Consider the following 27,427-nt stretch of genomic DNA (forward strand, 5'->3'; position numbering starts at 1 on the left):
ATGAATGTTCTTCTGGTTTATTGTTGAAGACATAAATTCTTGTTATGATTTCAGTGTGCTTTCATGTTTAGTAAATAATCTATTGCATCATACTAAAAAATAAGAAAATTCTAATTATTTTTAATATTCTAGATTGCAGGATGGCCCTAGTTTTTACATAACTGCTGCTTGAAAAATAGTAAAATAATGTTTGTAGTATAGAACTAAGAACAAAAAATAACTTGTTTCATTAATTTACAATGTAATGTGTGCATCAGGATATGTATTTTACATACGAGTTTTATTACTTTTATTACTTCATCCTTAAAAAAAAAAATCATTCTTGAAATAGAAAAATTAATACAGTTCATTACTTGATAAATTGGAATTATAACCCCACGAGGTTTGAAAGTTCTCTGCATATCCCTTACTTTTGGAGTTGGGTATAACCTATGATTCTGTATACAACAAATTTAGTGTATGGCATTATCTTCCAGGAGCATGAAATCATTGTTTTCTTGCCTGTAATTTTCAAATGCAGCACTTGAAATGTGATGTAGTTCTAATAACATATTGGTAAATAAGGTGGTATGAAAATTACGCGATAGTAAGAATGTGGGTGGAGACATGGTAACAGAACTGAGGCCGCTGCTTCTCAGTACTGAAACTGTAGATGGTGGACTTAATGTTTTTCCTTCTAAATATAGCGGTCCTGGAAAGGCTCTGCAGCTGTAAGCTTTGCATGCTCATCTAGATCAGTCTTGCACTACACCTTCATCCTGGTTTTTGCTCACTGCACCTTCATAGAGAGCCCTTGTCTTTGCCCAGTGTTAGGCTCTGTAGTTTGGTAAAATGTCTAGTAGCAGAGAAATGCGAGAAGTTATTTCATTTGTGTCATAAGACCTGAAAACTGAGGAGCAAATAGGCTAGTTATGCTTCCATTGAATCCTTATGGGAGACTGTCTAATCTCATTTTCAGAACTGTTGCACTGTAAGCGTTTCACAGCTCTTCTCATACTCTGTGGGCTCTTGGTGTATCCGTGAGATCACTCCGCTGTCGCTTAACACATCATTTTCTCTCTTGCAGAAAAAGCAGCAGCAGCTAATGAAGATGAGGTGCAAAAAGCAGACGTATCATCTACAGGTCAGAGTGTCATCGACAAGGATGCACTTGGACCAATGATGCTTGAGGTAAAGAGCACAAAATCCCTGTATTTAGGGCAGTTCTCCTCCTCCTAAGATGAATGAAATGAAAAGGTGTAGTCAGAGGTTGCTGTAAAGGAATGCTTAAGAGAGAAAAGCCATCCTGGCTGCTTGGGATTGTCATTAAAGAGCAGGCAGCATATTTATTTCTGTTGCATTCAGTGATGAAACTCTCTTTAACTGGAAGAAGGAAGAGCAGCAGAGAGTTCTGCTTCTTTGTAACACAGGCAACTTGAGGGGCTCCAGCTGATACCAAGTCTTGTGTGTCTGCTTGTGCATGTTTTATTTGTTCTGAACCACAACAGCTGTGGAAGACCTGTTGCACTTAAACATTGACTTACATGTACTGTAGTGTACAAGTGAATAATATTCCTCTAAAATTGCATGTCATTGCTATACTGCTTTAATATTTTATCATTTCGGTGCTTGAAGCAGGACTCTTCCCTCTAGAATATGAAAGTAATCCAGGAGAGATTTTCAATATATGTATTTCAGTTTGTTCAGTTAAGATTTCTGTCTGACTTCAGCTGTTATTTTGATACCCCAAAAGGCTGTATGATTCAAGCCTAGCTTCCAAATGCTTGTTAGCAGTAATGTTGGGTAGGTATGTTATCAAGGATCCTTACGTCATGTGCTACTGTCCTTCGGCACTGCTGCTTTATCTGCTTAAACTTACTTGCAAACTCTTTATTCCCATCCTGTTCTGGCTGTGGACCTTATCTGTAAGGAAGAATAAATGTTACTTTAGGTAACATAAAACACAACTCTGAATCAAGCTGAAGGAACCAGCTTTGGCAGAAGCATGATTATTCTGAATACATCTATAACAGTTTTAAATATTTGCTTTCTTTTTCATAATAGGTCAAATGAAGACATAGTTTTCTATACTGTGTGCAAAATAAAGATTAGACAGATTGGAGGCATTGTTCTTTGAAAAGTGGGGGTAACAGATTAATTTATTTAGTTTAATGTTTATTATACATACTCACTGAATTGAATGTTGTTGGTTTTGCTATCAGACAAGGTTATGCATTCATCTCTTACACTGCTATGTTAAAAATTATCTTTAATTTTCTATTAATTTAATTGTAAGGACTTGTTTTAATCACAGGGAAAATAAGAATAAGATTATATTTTTCCTGGTTTATCTTGCGCAATTGGCTATTACAGCAAACACAACATGTAAAATCACCCATTTATTCTGTTGTTCCATTTAATTTAGTTTAGTTTTCCTTTGCCTATTAACAATGAAACATCGTGGGACTTAATTAATGAACCATGGTCCTTTTGCACCAAGAAATTTAAAATGTACTGAAAGTTGTTCTATATTTGCTGTGGAAAGACTACAGATACTTTCTTTGTGTCTTTATCACCTTAAGGAAGTGCAATTCAGTTATTTCATCTTTACAGAACCCTTTTATACAACCTCTTAAAAAACCCCCTACCCTTTCTCATTGCCAAATAATAATAAAAATGGCAATGCTGATGAGCAGTTTATTAGTTGATTTGGTTTAGAAATGTAATTGTATGTTTTTATTGAAGAATAAAACTGAACAGTCCTCAAAATAATGAGTGTTTCAAGCTGAAGAAAGTGAGTAAAATTCATCAGGCAACTGCCTCTGAGGAACGTGTTAACATATTTCTTGCTCAAAGCATAAAGTAGATAGGAAGAAAGTGTGGAAAAGTAGTCAAGAGAGAGATGACAACATCTCAAAGAAAATGTATTTTCTGTTCCAATATATAATCTAAAATATCTGTTTTCTTGATTTCTCTTCCATCATATTGTCCATTATTTGTTCACCCATTTTCCCAATAGCTCTGAAGAAGAGTTTTTGATTTTGGTGGCTCACATCTGGGAACAGAAGTAAGAAATTATTGCAAAAGTAGAGGCTTCTAAAATATTCAAGTGTCTTGGTGCACTGACTTCTTTAAAAGCCTGCTGCTTTTACCTGCAAGATTATTTTCTTAAGAGAACAGAAAAAATGAGAGACTGAAATATAAGGCCCTTTGTTACTCTAAGCCCAGATGGCCATATCTGTGATCAACTCAAGAAACAGCTGTGAGGGAGCAGCACAGAGAGCACTTCCTTGCCAAAGAAGTTGCCACTCCAGGAAACAGTTGGGGGAACTGAACATTATTGTGGGATGCCAGTGACTCTCATAATCTCTTGCTTGCCATCTCCACCTTTGAAAATTTTCTCCTTAGGACTCCAATAAACATCTGTGATAGCTTTGGTTTTGCAGCCCCTGTGAATCAATGTGTGGACCGCTGTCCAGCAGGATAGTTCAGGCAAACCCACACCCTTCTACCGGCTCTAAAAACCGTGGCTTCTATGGTTGGCCAGCTGAGGACTGATGTGGCTAGCATCTTTTTTTTTTTTCCTTTAATTACTTTTCAGCCAGCTCAGCTCTCTGGTCCATCTCTTCATAGCCTCATGCAGTACAGGTTGCTGATGTGATGTTGGAAGTACTAAATCAAACAGGCCGTGCTTACGCTGGCCTTAAGTGGTGGTGAAATGCAGCCTAAGACACTAGTCCATAGCAGAGATGCTGATTATTATACTTGAAATTATTATGCTGAAAATTATACTAGAGCCTCGATTTATTAATTAATTTGTAAATCTTTATTAGTTAAAATAAATACTACTCAGCAGGAAAATGTAATGAATGTTAAGGAAGTACGCATAAAGGACAGAGCTCACAAAAAAAGTAAATCAACAGGAGGAACCAAGAATTATCAGATACAAAAAGAAGGCAATGATAAAAATCTATGTCTGAGATTAGAATTTGTGACACCAGGAGAAAAAAAGACATAGTTTATCTTAATTTAGAGGGTTTCAGGGAAAGTATACATTTATTTGTGGCTTTTAATAAGTTATAATTTTAAAATAGAACAGAGAAAGCATTTGTCAGCCATTGGCTCAGCTGCTCTGCTTGCATTGTGTTTTCACTGACCCTCCCCTGCAGCAGAATCATTATCTAACTCACCTAACTTAGTTTGGGAAGAACCTCTGGAGCTTGTGTGTTCCTGCCTCCCACTGCAAGCTGCTCTGTGCAGAGCGGGTGGCCCAGATCCGAGTCCAGCCGAGGTTTGAACATCTCTGTGGGAGGAGTTTTTGCAGCCTCTTCCCATATCTGAGCACCTTCATGGTGGAATTTTTTTTTCTTTTATCTCCATGAAGTTTCCTGACTTGCAACCTGTGATTGTTGCATCTCATCCTTCCCTTGTGAACTCTAACCTAGAGCCTGGCTCTGCCCTCTCTTTAGTCTCCTGCTAGGTGGCTGAAGGCAGAAGTAAAATCCGTTCTTTGCCTTCTCTTCTATTGCCTGGATTTGCCAACTGCTCAGTAATGTGCAATATTTTAAACATCTGTTACCAGTGGACTTGAGAACTGCCTGCTACGACCAACACACGAGTTGTGCAGTATGCAAGTTAAAAAGTACGCAAGTTGTACAAGTGCACAGGTCAAAAATGCCTTGTGCTTGCTGTGGCAGCTCCTCCTTGTTCAGACTGTTTTGCAGTGAGCTGTGTTCAGATTTAGTATAGATCCACCTGGGTTTGACCCACAATGAATTGTGGGTGGCCTGTTTTTCTAATTTATTTCTGTCCCTGGAGATACAATAACTAACAACTCTTCTAGTGATTTCCTGCCAATCCTTAGAGAGGTGAATAAATCAGGCAAAGCTGCAGAAGTCTGTGTAGATTGTTAATTGAATGTTTAGACCAAAAGCTTTGGTGCTTTTAAGTTTAACTGTATCACCCCCTTTATCTGCTCATATGACATAAAACTAGAGGGATGATATATTTCTACCATCTGCAATCATGCTTGCATCCTAAGAAAAATAAAATTTGCATGAGAATTTCTTAGTAATACTCAAATTTTTACTTCATCCTCATTGGCTAGAAGTGATGTAGTATTTGGCTTAGGTTTCAGATAGTGTAGGGCAGATATCCTGGAGAGAATGCTGCAGCTAGGTCATCACTGTCACAAGAGATAAGAAGGGAAACCAATCAGCAGAAAACACTAATGTAGACACTTCCTCACAGAAATTTTAAGTCCTTTGGAAAACCGTGAAGCTGAGTTGAGGAGGTGAAAATCTGATTCCTGTTCCCTGGATAATGTGTGGACTGAATTAAACTGGTGTCAGATTTTTTTAAAAATGAAAGCAGTCCTTGGGAGCAGAGGCTAAAGCCCCCCCCCCCCCCCATCTTCACTGCTCACTGCCTGCTCTCAGCTCCCTTTGCCCTCCTCTGCTTTTAATGCCTCACACTACCAGCTCCATGGGGCCTTGTCTCTATGCAGATGCACTGCTGGGGATGGGGAGAGAGTCTTTCTTTCTGCCAGTGTTTTCCTTGCCTTGTGCCAGGATGTCCTGTGGTGTGTTCCCGGGATCAATCTTCCTGTACTGCATAGAGGAGTGAACAGGCTGTGGCTTTAGCAGAACCATCTTCTGGTCCAAGTTTCTTACTTCATACACAGGCAGATGGATAGATAGATGGCAGCCTCTCCCATTTTGCTTGTTTGGGGTGGGGGATTTGGTTTGTTTCCATGTGTGGGTTTCATTATTTTGCAAGGTGTATACCTTTCCGTGCTTTTACACTAGTGTCATGTACGTAAGATTAGATGCTCAATCTGAAATGTGTCCTTTGCTCTTACAGACAATAATATAAGAACTGGGATGGATGAGGAAAGATTCAGTTACGTCTTCTGAATGGAGTATTTATTTTCTGTATATTTTGTTAATCTGATTGTTTGCTATTCTCTCTCTCACTCTCTTTCTTTCTCTCCTGGGGTTTCTGTTTTTTCCCTTTTAGGCCCTAGATGGGTTCTTCTTTGTAGTGAACCCAGAAGGTAATGTTGTGTTTGTTTCTGAGAATGTGACGCAGTACCTGAGGTACAACCAAGAAGAGCTGATGAACACAAGCATATACAGCATCCTGCATGTAGGGGACCACAATGAATTTGTCAAAATCCTGCTGCCAAAATCTTTAGGTATATAACTTTTCCTCTTATCATACCATTACTTATTTAACTTTGGTTTTGTAAGTCAGCATTTCAATAACTTAAGTTAATGTCCTGACACTACTTACAGTTTCATCATATACATTATTTATTTTTAATGTATATATGGACTATGAATGATTAATATTATTCTCAAAAGCATCCTCCACTCTTTTCAAATTCTCCTTTGTTAAAATTGCTCTTAGTAATTCATGTTACCTGATATTTTTTAATGGATCTCCAGAGTGAATCACTAAAAGACAGCATTAGTGATGTGAACTCTGTTAGTTCTCTGTCTAGGCTGCTTGTTCCAAGAAAGGCCCAGGAAAGGAGGAATATAAAAGAAAAATCAGAAACTCCTTAAACTAGAATTTTTATTACAATGTTTTTATTGTCAGCAATATTTAATCTTAGCTTTCAGAAATTGTTTTTGTTAGTTGCAGCCATTTTTGGATTCATATTAATACTACTTTTAATGTCATTGAGTTTTGGAGGAGATGAAAAGAAAGAGAAAGTCAATACTGGGTTCCTCATTTACCCACAGCAGTTTAAAAAGTATTACTCAATTCACTTTAGCTTTTTATTACTGTACTTATATACTCTGAAGAAGCAAAAATGTAAATGGATAAAGTCAATATATTACCGCATTTATTGCATTTTATGACTGAAGAGGGCAAGCGAAGAGTATTTTAAATATGACCCTGCTATGTCCTAATGTGGTGTAACATTAATTCGCTCTGACTGATGCCCAGTACCTGTATTTGTGCATCTCAGGATTTTGTTTCTTTTTTTACTAGTCTTAAGCACTGTGTTAGACTTTAGTTTTATCTATAGCTCCACCTGGGTCATTTCAACCCTTCAGTCTTCCCCATTGCAGCTGTGACTGTGTATTTCAGTGTATTCCCTATTGTATTGCTTCCTGTTTTTATAAGTGCGTATTAGTTTCGTTTCTTTCCCTTTCTAATCTGGACAGAGATTTTTATACAATGCAGCCATGTCTTTTAGTAGTACCTTTTAAGTTTACTGGAAAGACCCTACATACTGCCTTACTTTTTTCAGTCTCATAAATCAACTTAATATATTCAGTAGGCTTTTGCTGTGCTGTATAACTTTTACATGCACCAATATTTAGACTTTTATTCTGCTTTTCTACTATGTCATTTTAAGTCATTTGAAAAAAAAAAAACGTAATAGCTGGACAAATTAGCAATGGTCTTAAAATCTGTTAATTTTATAAATTACCTAGTTATGTAGCCCTGGTTTGGGCTTTGCTATTAAAATTAAATTGATGTTGTTGTTAAATGAGCTTGTTTCCCAGCCAGTTTGTAAAGCCATCTTGATTAGTTTCCTGTGGATAAGCAGCAGAAATGCCTGGTACCAGATTTGTCTCACTATCTGATTTTGCTTTTGCTCAGTGAATGGGGGATCTTGGTCTGGTGACACTCCTAGGCGTAATAGCCATACCTTTAATTGTCGGATGCTGGTAAAACCTCTTGCTGATTCTGAAGAAGGCCATGATAACCAGGAAGCACATCAGAAATATGAAACTATGCAGTGCTTTGCTGTTTCTCAACCAAATTCTTTCAAGGAGGACGGTGAAGGTAATTATCATTTCTAGTTTGTGTTAATGCACTTTCAGAGCTGTTGATAAAGTGACCTCTAAGTCCTGAAAATCAGAGAAATTCTTACGTTTTGTTTGGTTTGGTTTTTTTTTTTTAATTTAATTTAACTGTAGAAATGTACTGGCTATGAAAGTATACACTTGCATGCACCTATTTATTAAACCAGCTGAGAGAACTGAGAGAAATTCTGTTTACCTCAAAGAGAGATACCCTAGTTTTATATTGCTGCAATTGTAAGAAAAATGTCGCTGACTAGGAAGAAAGTTTCAAAGGGCAATTTTTTGAATTCTTAGAATTTGAAGACAATCGTGGTTCACCATTTCCTTTACCATTTACTACTTCAGCAGGTAAATTTCCTCAGATTGTTTTGTAAGTATTCAGGTAAGTAGAAATGGTTACTGTGAAGCTGAGTTCTCACGAACAGCAAGCATTGGGGGCAAGTTTAAGAAATTTTGCTTAGAAGGTACAAAATGGTGAGTGTTGAAGAAATGTCCTCTTTGTGCATGCAGTATATTCTTCTTTATTACTACCTCCTGAGTGGTTGAGCTACTACAGGTAGATACATAAATATGTGCCAATACTTCTGGATTGTGGTGGAGTCCTTGTTTATTTTTCTTCTGAAAGAAAGCAAACCTACCTTTCCTGTTTTATTTAGTGTTTGAGGAAGTAATGAAGATACAGACCCACTGAGTTTTGTCCATGCATTTATTGGTACAAAAATCTGTGGTTTTTGGTCCAAATGTATTTAAAGAACTTTTTAAAAGTACTCTTGAAGTCTTTGTGGAAGCAAAAGTCCTTTCTTTCCATAAAAATTAAATGAAGTAACATTTTTCTCTAAGATTTGCAGTCTTGCTTGATTTGTGTTGCAAGAAGAGCTCCAATGAAGGAAAGACCACTTCTTCCTTCTTCAGAGAGCTTTACTACACGCCAGGATCTTCAAGGTATTGTGAAATAGAAGTTTTTTGATTTTATTTCCTTCTCCTCAATGGGGAAATTGCTATGATAAATATTTTCTAATGTATCTAATACCAGGCAAAATAACTTCACTGGACACGAGTACCATGCGAGCAGCTATGAAACCTGGCTGGGAGGATCTGGTGAGAAGATGCATTCAGAGGTTCCATTCGCAGCATGAGGGAGAAATATCTTTTGCCAAGAGGCATCACCAGGAAGGTTAGGTTCTATACTATTAGCACCTTATATATTTTATATAACCTGTTTGCCATTTGTGTCTCTTGGTTGTGCTCTTTGTTGTGCTTTCATGAAATAATCACCAGCTACTGACAGTCCCTTTCTCAACCTGTTTTACTTAATGCACTGATGACTCTCTAGGGAGGTCTTCAGCTTTCTCACTGGTTGTTTTAACCTTCTTGTTACACCTATGCCATCCTGGAGTGTGTTTTAGATCTTCAAAATGTCAAAACTGTTTTGGAAAGAAAAACCCTTGGATGTTGTCCACCAAAATGCTCACTGACCAATATTGTTCAAAAACCTCAGCTCACACATTGCAGTTCATTGTCTGTATTCCCTTTCTCTAAGAAAATGGTCGCCCACTGTCACATTTCCTGTGAGAAGCAGTGAGTGTAAATTCCCAAAGCTGCACCTCATGCTATTTGAAAACCTACATTTTTGCACTGTATCTAGCTGATAACTGTGATAGGATATACCACAGGCACATCTACTCAGTCAAGATTATGGCAGGTAAGGAGTAAGAAAGTTCTGCACTTTGGAATGGTCCCCATGAGGTTTCAGTGCTAGTGACTGGATGGGGACTTTTCATAAAACCCTTTTACTTCTAATTCTAGTAACACAGACCCAAATTAATAAAAGCAAATAACTCTATCTAGTCCATGGGAAAGTAATCTCAAAACCGAGTGGGAATAGCTGGAACATTTCCAGTACAGAAGCATCATTCTTTGGGCTCATGTTTAAAGAACAGGGTTTACAGCTGGCTTATAACAAATAGTTACCATGGTCATTAAGCAACAGAATGTCATCTCGGGTACTAAATTGTAACTGGAATATCAAATTATTCCACCAAATACACACAGAAAAAAGAGCTTTAGTCACGAGGCATTAGTTAAATATTCTTTAATATATTCTGCTTTCCCGAAATCTTCAGGTGGTGTTTTAGAAATGTGGGATCACGGAAATGCTGTGTTATTTTAGATAACAGGTTTTGGGATATATATATATAAAAATACAGTAGAAGTGCTAAAAGTTCACAGCCGTGTGCTGTGATTCTAGACAGAACTGAAGAAGGCAGCGTGCAATTAAAGTTACACCAGGTGTTTAGAAAGCAATTGCAGGTAAGGACTCATCTGTGCCAGAGATGATTTAGGGATATGTGTTATGGCATCCCAGCACTTGTTATTTCTGTATTCTTCAAGTTATTCGTAACCACATTAGCAGCTACTACTCTGAGCCCTAAGGTTTGAATGACTCCTCTCTTAAGCTTTCTATGAAGTGGTGAAAACATACGTGTTTTGGAGTTTACGCTGTATCATATTGCAATTGCGGCTTAGGATCGTCATGCAAATTGTAGAATTAGTCTAAATGAGAGAGCTCTTCTCTTCTTGTCAAAGTGAAAAGAGTGAGTGATAAAAGGAGGAAAAACCCGTGGAATTACTTTCCTACAAATGATGCAGCACTAAAGAGAAATAATGGCAGAAATATTTGCTCCCCTGCTCTGCAGTATGGAGAAGAGAAACATGTAATATCTTTGCCTGTAGCATCTTTGTGCTTGCAGTTTTCAAGTCATTGTGGTTTGAGAATGGAAGCAAAGAAAGTAATGATCTCCTACATGTAGTCCATCATTAGTGTGAAAAAATGCAGCATTAGCTTGATAAACAGTAAAAAGCATGCTTTAAAATTCTCTCTCAGTATAAAATGCAGAATATATGGTAAGTTTTTATTGGCCACAGTCAGAAAAATAGCATTTCCTCAAGAGGAATATGGAAACATTCTTGTTTGCTTAAAGAATTAGTTTGGAAAATGATTTAAGTAGAGATTTCACTTGTATCCTGTTGGCATTGAGTACTGGAATTTCCTGATGTGGTATATGCTAAAGTTAAGAGCTTTGGACCTTCTGGTGCCCAGAGGTTAAACTGAAACAATGACATACCTAACAGTGAAATTTTGTTTTGTATTGTTTCACTGTTGTAGGTTTTTGTTTTTCGTTACATTTTTACTCTGAAAAACCCCTTCTGGTTGTTTAAATTGTGCTTCCTGTTTTCTCACTGCCTAGATAATACTTTGAAACCTTGCAGAACAATATATAACAGTGGGGGACAGGGAAGGAAAGCAATCGTAACCAGTCTTGCAAGGCTGAAAATGTGGTAGCTCTGTAGACCAGATAAATAAAGGTCACACTTGGAAATCCATGTCATTTCATTACAACAGGAAATATTAAAAGACAAGCAATGAAATGAAGATCACAGGATACTATTAATTAAAAAAAAAAAAAAAAAAAAGAGAGAGAAAGAACCCCACAGAAAATATATATGTATGAAAAAATAGGAAACTAAATGTATTTGTAGTCCTTTGTTCTTATTTTTTCCTTAAATGATTATATGCAAATTTTTGAAGCATTTTACTTCTCTCATGTCTGCAATCCTAATGTGATTGCTTTTGGACTAGAAATTGTATAAGTGACCGCACTTGTTTCATAGATGGCAGAGAGTGAACAGTAGAATAAATGTCTGGGAGATTGGCTTTTCCATAACATGTTTGAATTTTTCATTAAAGAAGTGTCACGGGGGTCTTTGGAAGTTGGAGAACTGAATTTGTTGAAGTTCAGATTTACATTAAAAACTTTAAGGGCTGCAGAATACGTACAGTGAAGTAAACCCCAAGTCTGAAATGCAGTCAACACTGAGAAACAGTACCAAAGCCCCAGTTTTGGTTTAGGTAATTGTATTTGTAATTTTTTTTGAGCTATATATATTTCGCATTTGCTCTTTTAGAAGTAATAATTTCTCTTTCCAGTTCTCATTTCTAATTGTTCTCATGTAAGAGTTTATGCATTTTTTAGACAAAAGAAGAAGTGAGAGTAACTTGCAAGACAATTAGGCAGGCAGTAAGGAAGAGAATATACAGGCTAATGGAAACAGATGATCCAAAAACTAAGGACATTTATATTAAATCATTATGATGTAGGTGGTACAATGAAAAAGTGAACAAAAGGAATTAGACACATATTTGATAAAAAGTGAAATGGACATCAAGAACTTCCTGTCTGCTCCTGAGATATATTCTGTTTCATAGCATCTTCCTGTTATTGCTGTCGCTCCTTACAGATTTTCATTTGATCACCCTACAACATGCGGGATCCTTTCTTTTGTATGCATCGCATCTATTTATTTTCAAAATGTTCTTTTTGTTTGTTTTGCTTAAATATCGATGCTGAACATGAGATGTTGAGCAGCTGAGCTACCTGTACTGCAGTTTCTCATTAGCTGAACTGTGTTGTTCTGCTTGCCTGCAGTGCTGAGGCAGGGACTGGCCTTCAGTCCCGTTTATCGCTTTTCCCTGTCGGATGGCACCATCGTTTCTGCCCAAACGAAGAGCAAGCTCATCCGTTCTCAGACGACCAGTGAACCTCAGCTTGTAATCTCCTTGCATATGCTTCACAGGTAATGCTGGCCACTTCCTTACATCCACACTGTGCTAAGAGACGTGCAAAGTACGAGGCTGCCAAAGCAAATAGATTGCTTAAGGCAACCTATTGCGGATAGATTTCCGTTGACCCAGAACTGATATCATGGAAACAAAGTAAGGTTTTGAAATCAGTGCTTGCAGCAGGAAAAGACTGTAAGATTATTTCAGAATTTTAAAATGACATGCTGGATTTTCAATGCCATGTTCTTAATTTCAGTATTTTAGTTTCCTGTATTTTGCATACTAGATACAAGAAATTTTCCAACTGTAATTAAGTCTAGAAAGTTTAGGATTCCTGTAGTTCACATTCTGTTATTGTTTCTGGTTCTTCTTAAAAGAACATGTTACATTTACTAGGCCTGCACTTTAGGCAAAGTGCTACATAGTTTTTTTTTTATTCACTTCATGCCTTTTCTTTTCTGGTGCTTGGCTTAGTGACTTTCATATGTCCACTAAAAAGTGTCACTACTGTTAGTTTGGGGGATTTTTTCAAAAAATACTGTGCCAATACTGTGCTAGAGTCAGGGTTGAGTAATCACTGACATCAGAACTTCAACATACAATTTTTATTAGGTCATTGCATATCCTGGTGTATTTATATCAGATTTTGTTTCAGGTTTTATTGGCTTACTATAATTATAATGCCATTTTCCTTGAACCCTCTGTATAATTTTTCTTGAGAGGAAGAAAACAGTGCTAAACATAATTATAACTGAAACCGTTCTGTAGAAATTGTAGATTGATCTGACCAAAAGCTGTCTGCAATTTGTTTTCTTTGGATTGCTGAATAGACCTAGTATTTTATTAAGTGCCAAATTTTAAAATTTAAAAAGCAATCACTAATAATTTTTAAATGTTACTCATATATTTTCTTGCAATTTTTTTAGCAGAGTGCTGGTACTACTGTATTTGTAATACGGTTTTAAAAATACCCCTATTTTATAAAAGTTAATGATTTTCACCTTTGCCTTATACCCACGGTAACAAATACCAAATAACAAGATTCACTACTCTATATTCTTCAATTATTTCACTTCTCATGCTTTAGCAAAAGTGAAGTTTTATCTGCACTTATACTTTGCAAATAGGAATGGGTTTTGTCTCATGGAGAATGTGTATTAGGAATGTTCCATTTCTGTTTGGTTTTGGAAGTCCATAGCCAATATGATTTTTTTTTTTTTCCTTTTTTTTTTTTTTTCCAGAATCTCAAATTTTTTTCCTTCCTAACCTACTTGACTCTGTCTCTTTTGTAGCTTTCAGCATTTGGGAATATGTCTGATTTTCCTAATTTAAGTTTTAGCACAGAGTAAGAAGTGTATTACATCCTCCCATAAACTAATTAAAATCTACTGAGGAAAAGTGACCTTCAGGTGCTCTCACAAGAGCTTTTCTCTGTGTGTGTGTATATGTGTGTCTCTCTTCTGCTTCTTCTGTCTTACGGCCTACATCTCTAAAATATGAGTTTCAGCTCCTGTGTGTGTGGTTTGTTGTTTTTCTTCTCCCCTTTTCCTAAATGCCTGTGCAGGACTGGATTGCTAACAGGCTGTTCTCATTCTGAACCAGTATCCAGTAGTTCCTTGGCTCACATGCTGTTTTGGAGCAGTATTGAAATACTCCGGCAGTGTAAAAATGTGACTTTTTCAACTTTCTTTTTGCTATGAACTTCGTGGGCAAATAGCCCACTCCAGCCTTGTCGTGGGGCTAACTCAGAGAAATTCAAAACTCCAGCAAACAGCTGTTTGCAGCTGTCTTGTAAAACATGTATTTGTTGGGTCATATGTTTCAGATGAGATTTCTTTCAGTTCTAGAAGTTAGCTTTTGCCAAACTGTAGAGGATGGATACATTAAAGGGAGTCTGAAATTGTAACCTATCAGCATTTCCAATGAGTGTCATTTAAATGAGGTTTAATTTTGTTTTTCCTCTCTTTCATTGTCTTCTAATGAGGTACTGAAAAACTGTACTGTTAATGTTCAGCCATGTTGAGAGTTGCATATCAGTTTTGTCAAATTGTTGTTTTGTTTTTGATTGTAGGGGTTTTGTGTCATTTTAAAGTGAGGTTTGGGGTTTTGCTTCTTTTTCTGTAATGTAATTGCAGGTTGGCAACTGTCATGTAGCTAATAGGCTGTTTTTCTCCCTTTTGCCACATAGAGAGCAGAATGTCTGTGGAATGAATCAGGATTTGACTGGACAAGGAATGGGGAAGATACTGAACCCAATTAGTTCCAGCAGCCCCGCCCATCAGGCCATGTGCAGTGGGAACCCAGGTCAGGATATGACCATCAGTAGCAATATAAATTTTGCCATAAATGGCCCAAAGGAGCAAGTGGGCATGCCAACAGGCAGGTTTGGTGGTTCAGGGGGCATGAACCATGTGTCAAGCATACAAGCATCCACTCCTCAGGGTAGTAACTATGCACTAAAAATGAATAGCCCCTCACAAAGCAGCCCCGGCATGAACCCAGGGCAGCCAAACTCTATGCTTTCCCCAAGGCATCGCGTGAGCCCTGGAGTGGCAGGAAGTCCTCGCATCCCACCCAGTCAGTTCTCCCCTGCAGGAAGCTTACATTCACCTGTGGGAGTCTGCAGCAGCACAGGAAATAGCCATAACTACACCAACAGCTCCCTGAACGCACTTCAGGCCCTCAGCGAGGGCCACGGCGTTTCTCTTGGATCGTCGTTGGCTTCACCTGACCTAAAAATGGGAAATTTACAAAATTCCCCTGTGAATATGAATCCTCCCCAGCTAAGCAAGATGGGAAGCCTGGACTCTAAAGACTGCTTTGGAATATATGGGGAGCAATCAGAAGGTACAACTGGACAAGCAGAGAGCAGCTGCCATTCAGGAGAACAGAAGGAGAACAACGATAGCAACATGCCACCGGTTGTCAGTGGCGAGAGACCTGATGGACAGAACAAACTGCATGATGGAAAAAGCCAGACAAAGCTCTTACAATTGCTGACCACCAAATCAGATCAGATGGAGCCTTCACCTTTGTCCAGTACCATGGGAGACATTAGCAAGGACTCCGCAGGAGGGTTGCCTGGGTCTGGTTCAACACACGGAACCTCACTCAAGGAGAAGCATAAAATTTTGCACAGACTATTGCAGGACAGTAGTTCTCCTGTAGATTTGGCCAAGCTCACAGCAGAGGCCACAGGCAAAGAACTGAACCAGGAGTCCAGTAGCACAGCTCCCGGTTCAGAGGTGACTGTTAAACAGGAGCCAGCGAGTCCTAAGAAGAATAATAATGCACTACTTCGCTACTTGCTAGATAAAGATGATACTAAAGATATTGGTTTACCAGACATACCCCCAAAACTGGAGCGGTTGGACAGTAAGACAGACCCTTCCGGTAGCACAAAGTTAATAGCTATGAGGACGGAAAAAGAAGAGATAAGCTTTGAGCCTAATGAACAGGTAAGCTCATTTTTGCATTATGTGTGAATGACTTGTTCCAGGCCTGCATTCCTGCCATCTGACTTCCCCTAAGAGCTGCATCTTGGCGCTCCAGGAGGCTGTTTACCTGTCTTTTGAAATCCAGTCTTCACTCAGTTTCCCAGTGGGTGTTACTAGGGTCTGTTGATCACACTGTGTAAAAGCACAGACTCTGCCTGGGAGGAGATGGATAATGCAGGGTGCCTATCCCAGATGGTAGTCAGGCAAAGAAAAAATACTCGTGACTCTTGGGTAGTGCTAACTAATTGACAGCTTTTCCCACAGGCTGATGTTGAACTGCTGTTGTGCTTGCTAAATGGGTCCTTGACCTAGCCCAGCATAGCAGCTACACTCCTCCCATGGAAAACAGGTTCATGCTCAAGAACAGGAGTTGTCTGAAATTTTGCATTACTGGTCTTTGTGCTATGCTTGACCTGCAAATTAAAATCAAAGCAAATAGAGTTCAGTGCCAATTCGGAGGATTTGATGGGGTTTTCTTGTTGTCTTAAAAATTCTTTATATTCAGCCTCAAGTTTCTGCAGATGATTAATCGTTCAGTGCAGGGATCACGTCTCCTTGCGCAAGGTTATCTGCATTGAATTTTGCATTCAGACTTTCTGTGCAGGACTGCTTGTTGCTGTGCTGCCCAACACAATAATAAATTGTGTATTGTTGGGACCTGTGCTAAGAAGTGTTATGTCACTGGCTTTCATACAGAATTCACTTTACAAAAGCACCAGGTCCACATCACCCAGAGTGCTCCAGTTCTCAGAGCTTTGCAAGAAAAAGGAGCTCAGTGAATACAATCTGCTACTTCAATATTACTGTTTAGATTATTTATAAAATGAGTAATTACAGTATCAATTTAGCATAAAGCATTTTCTGGGAAGGTTATAGCTAGCTGGAGTTAACGATCCTTAGGTTTGTCCTACACTATCAAATTTCCCAGCTGGTCATTAATCCCAAGGCAGCCCTGTGTGTAAAGCCTTAGTTTGTAAACCATGATCAGATCATACACAATGCAAACATTCATGTGTCTCATTCACAGCCATGTGCTTAATTTTAAAAATTTTATGTATTTTCTAAAGTGCAGACTAGGTTTGAGCTTGTTTATTTTTTTAAACCTATTGTATCTTTTCATTGTGTGTGTATAAAGACATTCTTTTTTTATATTTTCTATATTTTCTATATTGTATTGTGAGGCTGAGGAGGGATAGACTACATTTTCTTAATCCTAAATCACAACACTGGATTTTTTTTTTTTTAACTTGCCCTTTTGGCAGTCTATAACTAGTAGACAGTTCTTTCAACAGTGGATGTAGACACAAAACATAGAGGCCAAACATGCCACTCCAGCGTAGATGCAGCAATGTTAAAATCTCAGTTATCCAGGCAGCTCCTAAGGTTACTTTGCTGCTTTTGTTTCAACAAAATTTGACAACTGTTGCCACTATGTAGGAGCAATTGTGGTTTTTCAATCCATCCCACACTTTAGGAGGAAGGAGGCCAAATTGTACTAATTTCTCCTCACTGAAATTTGCACTGATTCATCCTCAAGCCTGGATGTTAGTTTAGTTTTCAGTAGAAACCTGTATTTTATAGTGTCTGTAGAGGTAGGGTTTAGATTCTCTGTGAGAACTTATGGTTCATTAGGCTAGAAAAACACAGATATCTAGAAATGCATAGCTAAACTGACAAGAATGGCATATTTTTAAAATGTCTGATAGATTTCAAATCCTAGTTCAGATCCTATGCATTGAAGTCAGTACTAGATTGAAAGCAGAGGTCTTCAGTCCTCCAGTATTAGACACTCAGCAAGAACTTAAAATTTGGTAATCACCAAAAAAATTATGCCCTTCATCCATAGATCAAAATCATGGCATTCAGATGGGTTTTTTTCCCAATAATTAACATTCTAAAAGAAATAAAATTTCTCCTTTCATAATTTCTGTGGAGTACACAAGAAACAGTTTAGCTTATGAACCAATTCTCAGAAAGCTGGTTTTGTCCCCGCTGGAACTTTGATGTCTAGTCCTGCAAACTCCTTTTGTTGCTGATAGAAACACAGAAAAATACTCCAGGATTTTTTTTTTTTTTTTTTTTTTAAATCCTAATGTTTGTCTAAAACAGACAATGTGAGCTGTTCTTTACTGATGTTCCCATTGACAAGTGGTAGCACAGGTGAACAGTTTAAACTAGCTGCTTTACTTTCATAGGCTAGTTGTGTCTCACCCTAAATGTAAACATGAGACTAACTATAAAACTAACTTTAAAGAAAGAGACTTTAGTGTCTACAAGCATTGCCAACCTCAAGCAGTTGAAAATCAGGTCTCCTGTATGATGAACTTCGTGAAGTGAATAGTCCATTCATTTTTTATTTTTAGGTTTTATGTTTCTGAGGTTGGGGAGGGATGTGAGGGGGTTGAAATGTGGGCTGTGGATGTATTGCCTTTTCTTAAAATTTGAAGACAGAGTTTGTCTCCTGGGATAGAGGGAACCGGAGGTACAGAGAGGTCCAGGAGTTGAGTTTGTTCAGAAAACCACAAAGCAGTGCAGGAGTCGTGATAAAGTGGTAAGGGCTTCCTCAGCACCAAGGTATGGAGCAGCCAGTCTTGTCACTTGTGATGGAAGACTGCTGGATAATGACAGAAGGGCTTCTGTTGCTCCTCTTGGTTGTAAACAGAACTTTAAAACCCACTTAAAATGCAGTGAAACCTGGAGCTGAATAAACAGAAGTCATGCATGGACTAGGAGAGGAAATGGTGGGGAATATAGAATAATGTAAGTGTTTAACTGTCTGAAGTCCAGGCCTTTAAACAAATAACCACTTTACCCTAATTATAAAATCACTAACAATATTTAGCATCGAAACTCTTCAGCTTTGGAAGATGGTCTCCCACAGGAAGTGCTCATTGCCTAAATTTAGATCAAAGCTGGAACTATTTAGTACAAGACTAGAACACAGATTCTTGAGCTAAATTCTTCCATCCTCCTGCATCCTTCCCCCTCCTTCTTCCTCCCATATGTAAAAATTAGCCATGTGCTTGTGTTACCTATTTTGCAGGTTATTTAAAACTTCTCCTCCCTGAGGAATGTTGTATTTTTAAGTAATTAGTCACTGGAGTGTGCAGTTTCTCTGGAAACTGCAGCAGAGCAGCAGTGGGATGGACTCTACAAGGGAGATCAGTGTGTTGGGAGGCAACAGAGCCATTGCATTTTCTCCTTTTACTTTTGGTGTGACTTTCTGAGCAGGAAATGCTTTGAAGTGCACCACTGTACTAAAAATAGCAGTCTTCTAGGTAGTGTGTTTAAACATACTCTTCTGCAGAGAGCAACTGACAGGAAGCCTTTCTCAAATGGCAGAGAATATTTCCAGCACAGCTGTACCTTTTTCCCTTCCTTGGTGGGATGATGGTTATCAGGCTGTATTAGGCTGATTGCTGTTCCAGTTAGAGCAGCTGTAGGGGAGAGGATGAAAGAGAGACCTGCTGGGGATAGTCAGTGGGGTTTTCCTACAGCACCAACCGTAGTAGGGTTGTTGTGGTCAAGCACCACAAGTTCTCACATGGTTACCGCTGTTAGAAAGGGAAGAGAGTGTCCCTCAGGAGTAAGCCTGTCTCTTCCCATTCTCCCTGACTGTCCACTGCCAGGAGCAGCCCCTGTAGTAATCAGGAGATGGTCAGATGTGGCAAGGACTGGCTCACAGCTTGGAGGGGAAGGAGAGATGAAAGTACAGGGGAACATAAGAGAAATACCATGAAATATCTAATACTGAAATATCAGTATTAGATATTGCCCTGCCAATGTAGCTTGTTCTCTGAGAAATCACTTGGGGGAGTATGGAATAAAATCCTGATCTCCACAAGTGTACTCTCCTCTTTTTTGTTCAGTAGACCACAAAGACAGCCTGTTTGACAGGGACTGTGCAATGCAACAGTCTGCACAAATGCTGTTCCAGAAATCATCTCAAGTATGTACATTTTTGTCCTAAAACTCAAAAACTGCTCTGGTGTTCCTCACATACTTGATCAACTCCGCTGTGCTCATGCTTTATGTGGAAATCAGTATCTTCCCAAGACTAGCATATTTTCTCTACACATGCCACTCATCTTTAAAAAACCTATTTCTGGTTTAATAGTCCAGAATCCATTAAGTTCATGAGGAACATTTGTTTCTTCTTGAAATTCTATCAAAACCTTAGAATGAAGATTCCATTTTCTGAATGTCTTTCAATTAGAGTTCTGTTTTCAAATGTTAGTCATAGAATAGCTTGATAATTTAATAGGATTTCTAGCCAATTTTATGTTTATTGCAGTTACCAGGGAGAAAAACACTGTATTGGTTCCACTTCTAATTTCCTTTTCCCTTCTTTTCATAATCCTTTAATTTATTGCCAGTTTGGAGCAGGGATTTGATTTTGTTAGCTTCTTATGGTCAAATGCTTTGCCCATACTTCTGAGGTAGAAGATGAGCTAACTTCAAATTTATGCAGGTCAGGTGTAGTTTCAAGCTGTGTCCCCATTAAAAGACATCCTGTTGTAAGTCGTTAGAATACAGGGTCACAGTGCAAGCCATGAGCAATGCCCATGGCAGGAAGGAGGTTTTTGGAGACTTGAGTATCTTATCTAGTCCTTTACAATCCATGGAAGCTAGACCTTGAAACAGCATCTTTTGTAAACCAAACTTCATGTTGAGGTGCAGCTGCCTTTCAGTACAGCTGAAAAAAATCCTGTAAGCTCTTAACTTTATTCTGAATTTCTCTCTATGACATTATAAAATAAGTACTTTTTCAAATGCAAAAATATTCTGGAGAATTATTTGTTTTACATTTTCTGGCACTTAGTGTCCAAGTTCTACAGAGATTGTCATAATTGCATTACTTAGACATAGTGAAAATATCCACACAAGAACTTTCTTGCAATGCTTAGCACTTTATCAGGTGGGCTTTTTTCAATTCCTGACAAATAATTGTTTCACAGGGAGCACAGGGTGTGCTTCTAGTTACATAAAATTCAATTTAGACCATTAACAAAATAAATATAGAATATAAATAAAAGAAAAATCCCATGAAACTAACCAAGTAAATATTTTAATGCTAGTTTCTGCACATATGGTGCCATTTGAGGGTGAGTCTGGAAAGACTTAGGCTAACGTCATAGGTTGGTGTTAATTCCACATCTCTTGGAGATTTTGTAGCAGTTGAGAACCCTTATGAAAATATAAAGATGAAATGTTTAATATTGATTATTAAGCAAAAAAAGGAGAAGGTTATGTATGTGTTGTTGTAGTACATCTGTTGTATTTGCCCTTTCTTTGCCACTTCTGAGAGGAATTAAAAGCATCTTAGGGAGTGTAGTTTTCTGATACATTTGGATCAATATGTTCTTCATTGGTGTTTTTTTAGGTTTGGTTTTGAGGTGTTTGTTTTTTGTTTGTTTGTTTTTAATATCTAGTGTTTGAAAAAAGAATTGCAGTAGCCAGAATGCTAAAAGAAAACACAAAATCCCGCATAAAACCAAAAAACCCCCCTGCAACGTATAAAACTGCCCTTCGCTGTTGTCTCGGATACGTGTAATGAAGGCCATATGTCTTAATTCCCCCAAAGAGTACTGAATCATCCTTCTATAATTTATGATGCTCTGTATCAGTCTCTTCTCCTGGCTCTTGTGGTCTTCTTGTTCCAGATCTCCCATCGCTCAAACTGCAGCTTCTAGAGACATCACTCATGGCTGTCTCTTGGAGCACCTTTTTGAATCTGCTTATCACCTGTCTTTGCAGTGGTTTAGGCTTCATATAATCACATTTGATTCCTCCTGGCACAGCCTTTTCTACTGATATGCTGGGTCCACCCAGCTGCTTCTAATTGCCTGGAAAGCAGTGAGTCATCAGAGGGATTTGTCAAGAACAGGTAGTCTTGGACCAGCCAACCTGTTTTCCTTCAGCAAGAGGGTAGCAGGATTGTTGGCGTAAGAGGAACAGCGTGTCAGGGTGTTCAGATTTGAGTAAGGCTCTTTGGCCCTTTTCCTTATGGCAGGGTAGAGGTGCATGGTCAAGATGGAGCTGCTGTGAGTGGTGAGGAAGCTGTTTGGAGATCCCTCCACACACAGGAGTTACTGAAGGATCAAGATGGAGATGCTGCAGGACCAGTGCAGCATCTAGAGCTGCTCAGTGTTTTAGTTAACCTACGTGACCTGACGTGACAATAGAGCTTGGTAAAGCTGAGCGTGGCACTTGGATGTCTGCAAACGCACTGGAGGACACAATTCAGATTCAGCTGCAGCAAAGAGATACAGAATGTTAGAACATTCAGGCTGAATAAATGCTATTTATTATCATTACTGAAGAATAGTCTCTCAGATTTTTTTTTTTTTTTTTTTTTTTTTTTTAATGAGGGGAGAACTGACTAAATAGGAGTTTTTCAGAGGTGTTCTAGGGATCATAGTGACGACAAGATAAGTGAGAGTCAGTAATGTCGTGTAATTAAAAGAATCACGTGCTTTTCTGGATTATGCCATCAAAGTGTACAATGTGTACAGTAAGTTTTCTGTTTTACCCAGCAGTTATAAGGCTTCATTTTAAGTCCTGTCTTGGACATGGCTTCAGCAAAAGTGTGGATCAACTGAAAGCAATCTACAGGAACAACAAGAATAATGAGAGGCCTAGAAAACAGGTTATTTGCTGAAGAAAATCCGCAAGTTGAGATTGTTTATTAATTTCAGCTTAAAACACACAAGGGCGCATGTTTTCAAATACAGAAAAAGTTAGAAAAAGGAAGGGGAACACAGTATGTTCTCCAGTTTTAAAAAATGATTGGAAGGAAGGGTCTAAATCTTACTGTGAGAGATTTTGCATTGAGACTGAGAAAAAAAAAGCAAGACTAGTAAGGATGGCAGAGTGCTGAAACCAATTCTCCAGGGAAGCTGTGGATTTTCTGTCTCTGGATGTCTTTAACAAGCAACTGTATGAAGTTCCATAGGGAATGGCATACACAGATTTTGCCTGGAGGCTTTCAATTTCTTCCAGTCCTCTGATTCTCTGATTTCCTACCATTTTGCCAATAACACCAGCCTCTAGATCGCCCACGTGCTTCCTCTTAATGGAGTGAGTTCCCTCCTCTTTTGTACCATATACTACAGTTTATATGACTAGGAGAGGATGTAGAAGGAATAAAAAAATAATACCGTGATTATTTGCAGTCAGTCATCCCCCCAAAAAAAGCATGTAGCAGTGTAACCTTGGGGCATTTTAGCTACCTTTGAATAAAATAGCTGGACTTCCCAGGAGCAGGTTAGATGGGGCAGCAGGAGTTCTGCCCAGACTAATGTGCAGTGCTTCCTACCTGGCCTGTGAGAGCCTCAGTAGGTAGTTTAAAGCCATCTCAGGTATTTCTATAGTATTCTGTGATCTGTGGCATAAGCTTGCTCTCAGTAAGAAGTTCATGATGTGGGGAAGGACAAAAAAACCAAACCAAAACAAACAAACAAACAAAACAAACAAAAAAAAAAACAACACCCACCCAGGAGGAATTGTATTTCAGTTCTGCACGTTTGTGGTGTTGTTTCTCAGTTCCTCATCCTTCACGGGTGGCTGCTCACTCTGCCTCTCCTCTGTCATTGCCCATTTCCTAATGAAGACACTGATTTTGAGTAGATACTTCTTATATGTACTATTATGATACATTTACTGTTCAAGATGGTAGTAAACTGAAACTGGACACCCTGTTCCTAATTATTACCCAAGTTTTACCCTAATCAAGAGTTTAGGATTGGAGAATATAGTTGCAATGATTTCCACATTTCAGTCAGAAAATCATTTTCATTCTGAGAGGTTTTAGACATAGAAGCTGACAAAAGAGAATACCAGTGAAAAATCAATATATTTAAGAAAAACAAGCAGGTCAGTAATTATGTTAGTGTAAGGTGAACTTAATTCTTCTCCCATCCTTATTTCATGATACTTTTCTACTGAATTTAAATGTAAATTCATATGTAGATTTCTCTTTTCATATTCTAGAGAAGTTATTTTCAATGATTTGGGAAGTTGGGAGCAAAATAAATTCCCAGTCCTATGTATATATCTTGCCAGTTAACATATATAAGAGTTATTCGGTGTTCAGGTTTTGAATACAACAAAGAAAAGGCATATGGGGAATTGTTACAGCCATAAAGTAACTTTTCAATTGTATGCTTTTAATCAAGTCATAAAGAGACTAGAAATACAACTGTGCTGAAAGAAATATTGGTTATACCTACGTAAACCCCCATCTTCAGCACTCCTAGATTTCCTGTTATCCTGTCAGCACTGATCACACAGTGCACAGGGAAGCATCTCTCTGTAGCCCAAGGTATGGAATCATACATCGCGATGCGGGGCTTTTGAAGGGGTGCCAGTACCACACTGGGCTCCCCAAAAGCAAGGCAGACTAGCCCTGGGAAGCCTGCAGAGTCCCCTTCCCCCGGGTTTGTGAGCTCTCCGCGTCAGGCCTGGTGCCAGTCACATCCGAGGCCGTGCGGCTGTGACTCTGGGGGCTGCCCGGCTGGGCGCTAGCAGGGCGCCAACAGCGGGCGAGCAGCGACCCGTACTGTGGGTTTGTGCGTTCTTTGTTGCAGCCGGGCAGTGAGCTGGACAACTTGGAAGAGATTCTGGATGACCTGCAGAACAGCCAGTTACCGCAGCTTTTCCCAGATAGCCGCCCAGGCGTGCCAGCGGGCTCGGTCGACAAGCAAGCCATCATCAATGACCTCATGCAGCTCACCAGTGACAGCAGCCCCGGCGCGGCGGTGGCCACCCAGAAACCAGCAATGAGGATTCCACAGAGCAGTGAGTGCAGCCCGCCTTCGCAGGCGTACAGCGAGCTCGGGAGCGCGCCGGTGCGGGGCCGCGGTGCCCCGGGTCAGCCGGGGAGGAGCTGGGCAGCTCCCGGTGCTGGGCTGGTGGTGTGTGGTGACCGAGCGCCATCTGCGGTCGTGCCCGCTCCCACCGCGCAGGAGTCGTGTCTAACTCGCACACCCTGCGAGTCTGCGTCCGCGGAGACGGGTTCAGGGTACCCTCAAACCAGACAGCCCCTCCCGTGGTCACATGTGCGGGTTTTGGCGTGGAGAGCCCGTGGGGTTTTTTTGCCGTGCAGATCCAGATCATTCCTTTCTGGCAGTTCGTGCAGGGAAAGGTGCGAGAGAAGCTTTTCTAAGCATGAAGGAGAATAATCTTCTTCTAAAAGCACAAGGTTAATAGAGGGACAGAAGGTTAGGAATCCCCAACTTTGATTTGAGATTGTGGCTTTTAGTTGAGTCAGTTCCAGCTGACAGCTTTCTTTAACCTTATTAATCAGCTTACAAATCAGCATTGAAGTACTGGTTTGCCATCACAGTATAATGGAAAGCAAGCAAGACAGGAGTCTTATCGAGTACTAATGTTGAATAAAACAGCATTAAAAATAGTACTTCATTTTTTGCTCCTGTTGGCTAGAATGGCCACATCTATTTACTTCCTTAAATGTGCTCTAGATTATTTTCTTGTAAAGCATAGGGTTTAGATAATATTTTTAGCCATTCTGATAATAGTTAACTAATGCTGAGCCACTTTCAAATTCACTCAAATTTAAAGCGTTTAGATAAATACTAATATTCTATCAAAAAATATTAGTGTTTAAATTCACGTTAAGGCCATTTCAGATTCATAAGTTATCGCTTGTTTTCCATGTTGCTCAGAGAAGGATGTTTGGGTTTAAGGTGCTTGCTTTTGTGAGTATAGAGGTACTAACAGCAGCACCTCAGAAGTCAGAAGGAAATCTTTGTGCATATGAAGTCTTTCAGCATATTCTTCGTGAAGCAAGGTCTGTTTGTTCCTTCCAGCCTCTTGGCTTTCTAGGGCTAGCCTAGCTTTAAATCTGCTTTCAAAGCTACTGGCAGTACAGTAACAGTATGACTGTAAATGAGAGTGGCTTGGTGGTTAGCAGCAGTTCTGTAAAAACAGCATCCTGTTTCCCATCTAAATTAAAAAACTAAAATATTTTCCCCCAGCTCAGTTTTGTGTCTGTGCCTGATTCCCCTAGGAGCTTGTGCCTTGTGTTCAGTAGAAAAGCACACAGAAAACAGGTCCACAGAAATTGTGAGGGGCCTCTCATATGCTCACAGAAAAGCAATGTAGAATGAATGTCAAATCATACACAATTCCAAAAGAGATCTCGGGTTTTTTAACATTTTTTTTTTTCTCCTGAAGAAATAACCAACTTAAACTTTACAGGTTTCAATGAATTGCATTTATTTTCAACAGACAAATATTTTTTGCTAGATCTCCCAAATTGCTGGAGTCTGTTACATGGGGGATAGGGAGCCTCCTTAGTCCCATCCTGACAAAGAGTAGAATAAACAGGAGGTGATGTGATCTAAGCACCATCACAACTCATCAACTGTGTTGTTATTTTGTGCTGCATTTCCAGAATTCCTTTTTGTAATATTAGTGGATGCTGGCAAAGCTGCACATACTATAACTCATTTATCTATGTGATGTGTCAAACTTCTAGAGCAAATTGTTCTGAAACTGTCGCTGAAGTTTAATTTTGCTTCAGTCCTTGGGCTTTGTGATGCCCATAATCTTGAGAAAGTAACTTTTGCTTTATAAGTCAGTTTTGTTTGCTTGGTTGAATAGGCAGACAAGACAAAACTTAAATCTCATGGTCAGGAATTAGGTGTATTTTTGGTACGCATATTCTGCACATTCATCTGGCAGAGAACTTATATTAAAAAAATAAATACAATAAGTTCCTGTGGTCCGGTTTTACAAAAGGAAAATAAAAGTCAGAGACCTCTGTTATGAGATATTTCTGTCATTTTAACAAATTTACTAAACCTCATCTAAGTTTTCAGATTAGAAGTAGCACTACTTCGATCTAAAATAGGTTGGATATTAGAAAAAAGTTTTTCATGGAAAGAGTGATAAAGTACTGGAATAGTCTGCCCAGGGAGGTGGTGAAATCACCAACCCTGGATGTGTTTAGAAAAAGATTGGATATAGCATTCTATGCCATGGTTTAGTTGAGGTGTTAGGGCATGGGTTGGACTTGATGATCTTGAAAGTCTCTTCCAACCTAGTGAATAAGAAAATAAGAAAGTATTAATTTAACTTCTCCAGTAATGTGATGGACACAAAAATGCAGAACTTGCTGTAAGGATGCTGTAAAGGATCAGAGCCGCTCCTAGGGGAAGCTATCAGAAAGTATTGCAAATAATACTCTCACAAAAAATGTTTAATTTACTTGCATGTATTTTATGGGTGTGATTGGAAATGGAATCAAAACTACAAGGTCAGTGTTTCATTCATGTTTGAGAACTAGCTGAGCACACAGAGGATGCTCTCATGCATTGGAACATTGCCCAAAGACCAGCTGAGCCAGATGCTTGCCAGTCACAGTCTGAAACTCACTCTGCTGAGGCAGTCTGCCGTTTCATTTGCAGAGGCTGATTTTAAAAGCACAACCCAGAAGGAGGTAGTTACATAAAGGTGGCAGTAACCATCAAGGATGGTTC

General features: G+C 39.0%; 1 protein-coding gene across 5 annotated transcripts in view; it reads left to right on the forward strand.

Annotated features, from left to right (window-relative positions):
• NCOA2 (nuclear receptor coactivator 2) overlaps positions 1–27,427 on the forward strand; it is a 187,518-nt gene that overhangs the window by 137,567 nt on the left and 22,524 nt on the right. For all 5 annotated transcript variants that reach the window (XM_040075201.2, XM_040075429.2, XM_040075279.2 and 2 more), the window contains 8 exons: positions 1,067–1,170; positions 5,998–6,175; positions 7,600–7,785; positions 8,646–8,747; positions 8,839–8,979; positions 12,293–12,440; positions 14,615–15,884; positions 24,512–24,722. In XM_040075201.2, the coding sequence (XP_039931135.1) occupies positions 1,067–1,170; positions 5,998–6,175; positions 7,600–7,785; positions 8,646–8,747; positions 8,839–8,979; positions 12,293–12,440; positions 14,615–15,884; positions 24,512–24,722 (2,340 nt within the window). The remainder of the gene's footprint in view (positions 1–1,066; positions 1,171–5,997; positions 6,176–7,599; positions 7,786–8,645; positions 8,748–8,838; positions 8,980–12,292; positions 12,441–14,614; positions 15,885–24,511; positions 24,723–27,427) is intronic.

Source organism: Hirundo rustica, chromosome 1 (genome assembly GCF_015227805.2).
Source record: "Hirundo rustica isolate bHirRus1 chromosome 1, bHirRus1.pri.v3, whole genome shotgun sequence".
NCBI lineage: Eukaryota > Metazoa > Chordata > Aves > Passeriformes > Hirundinidae > Hirundo > Hirundo rustica.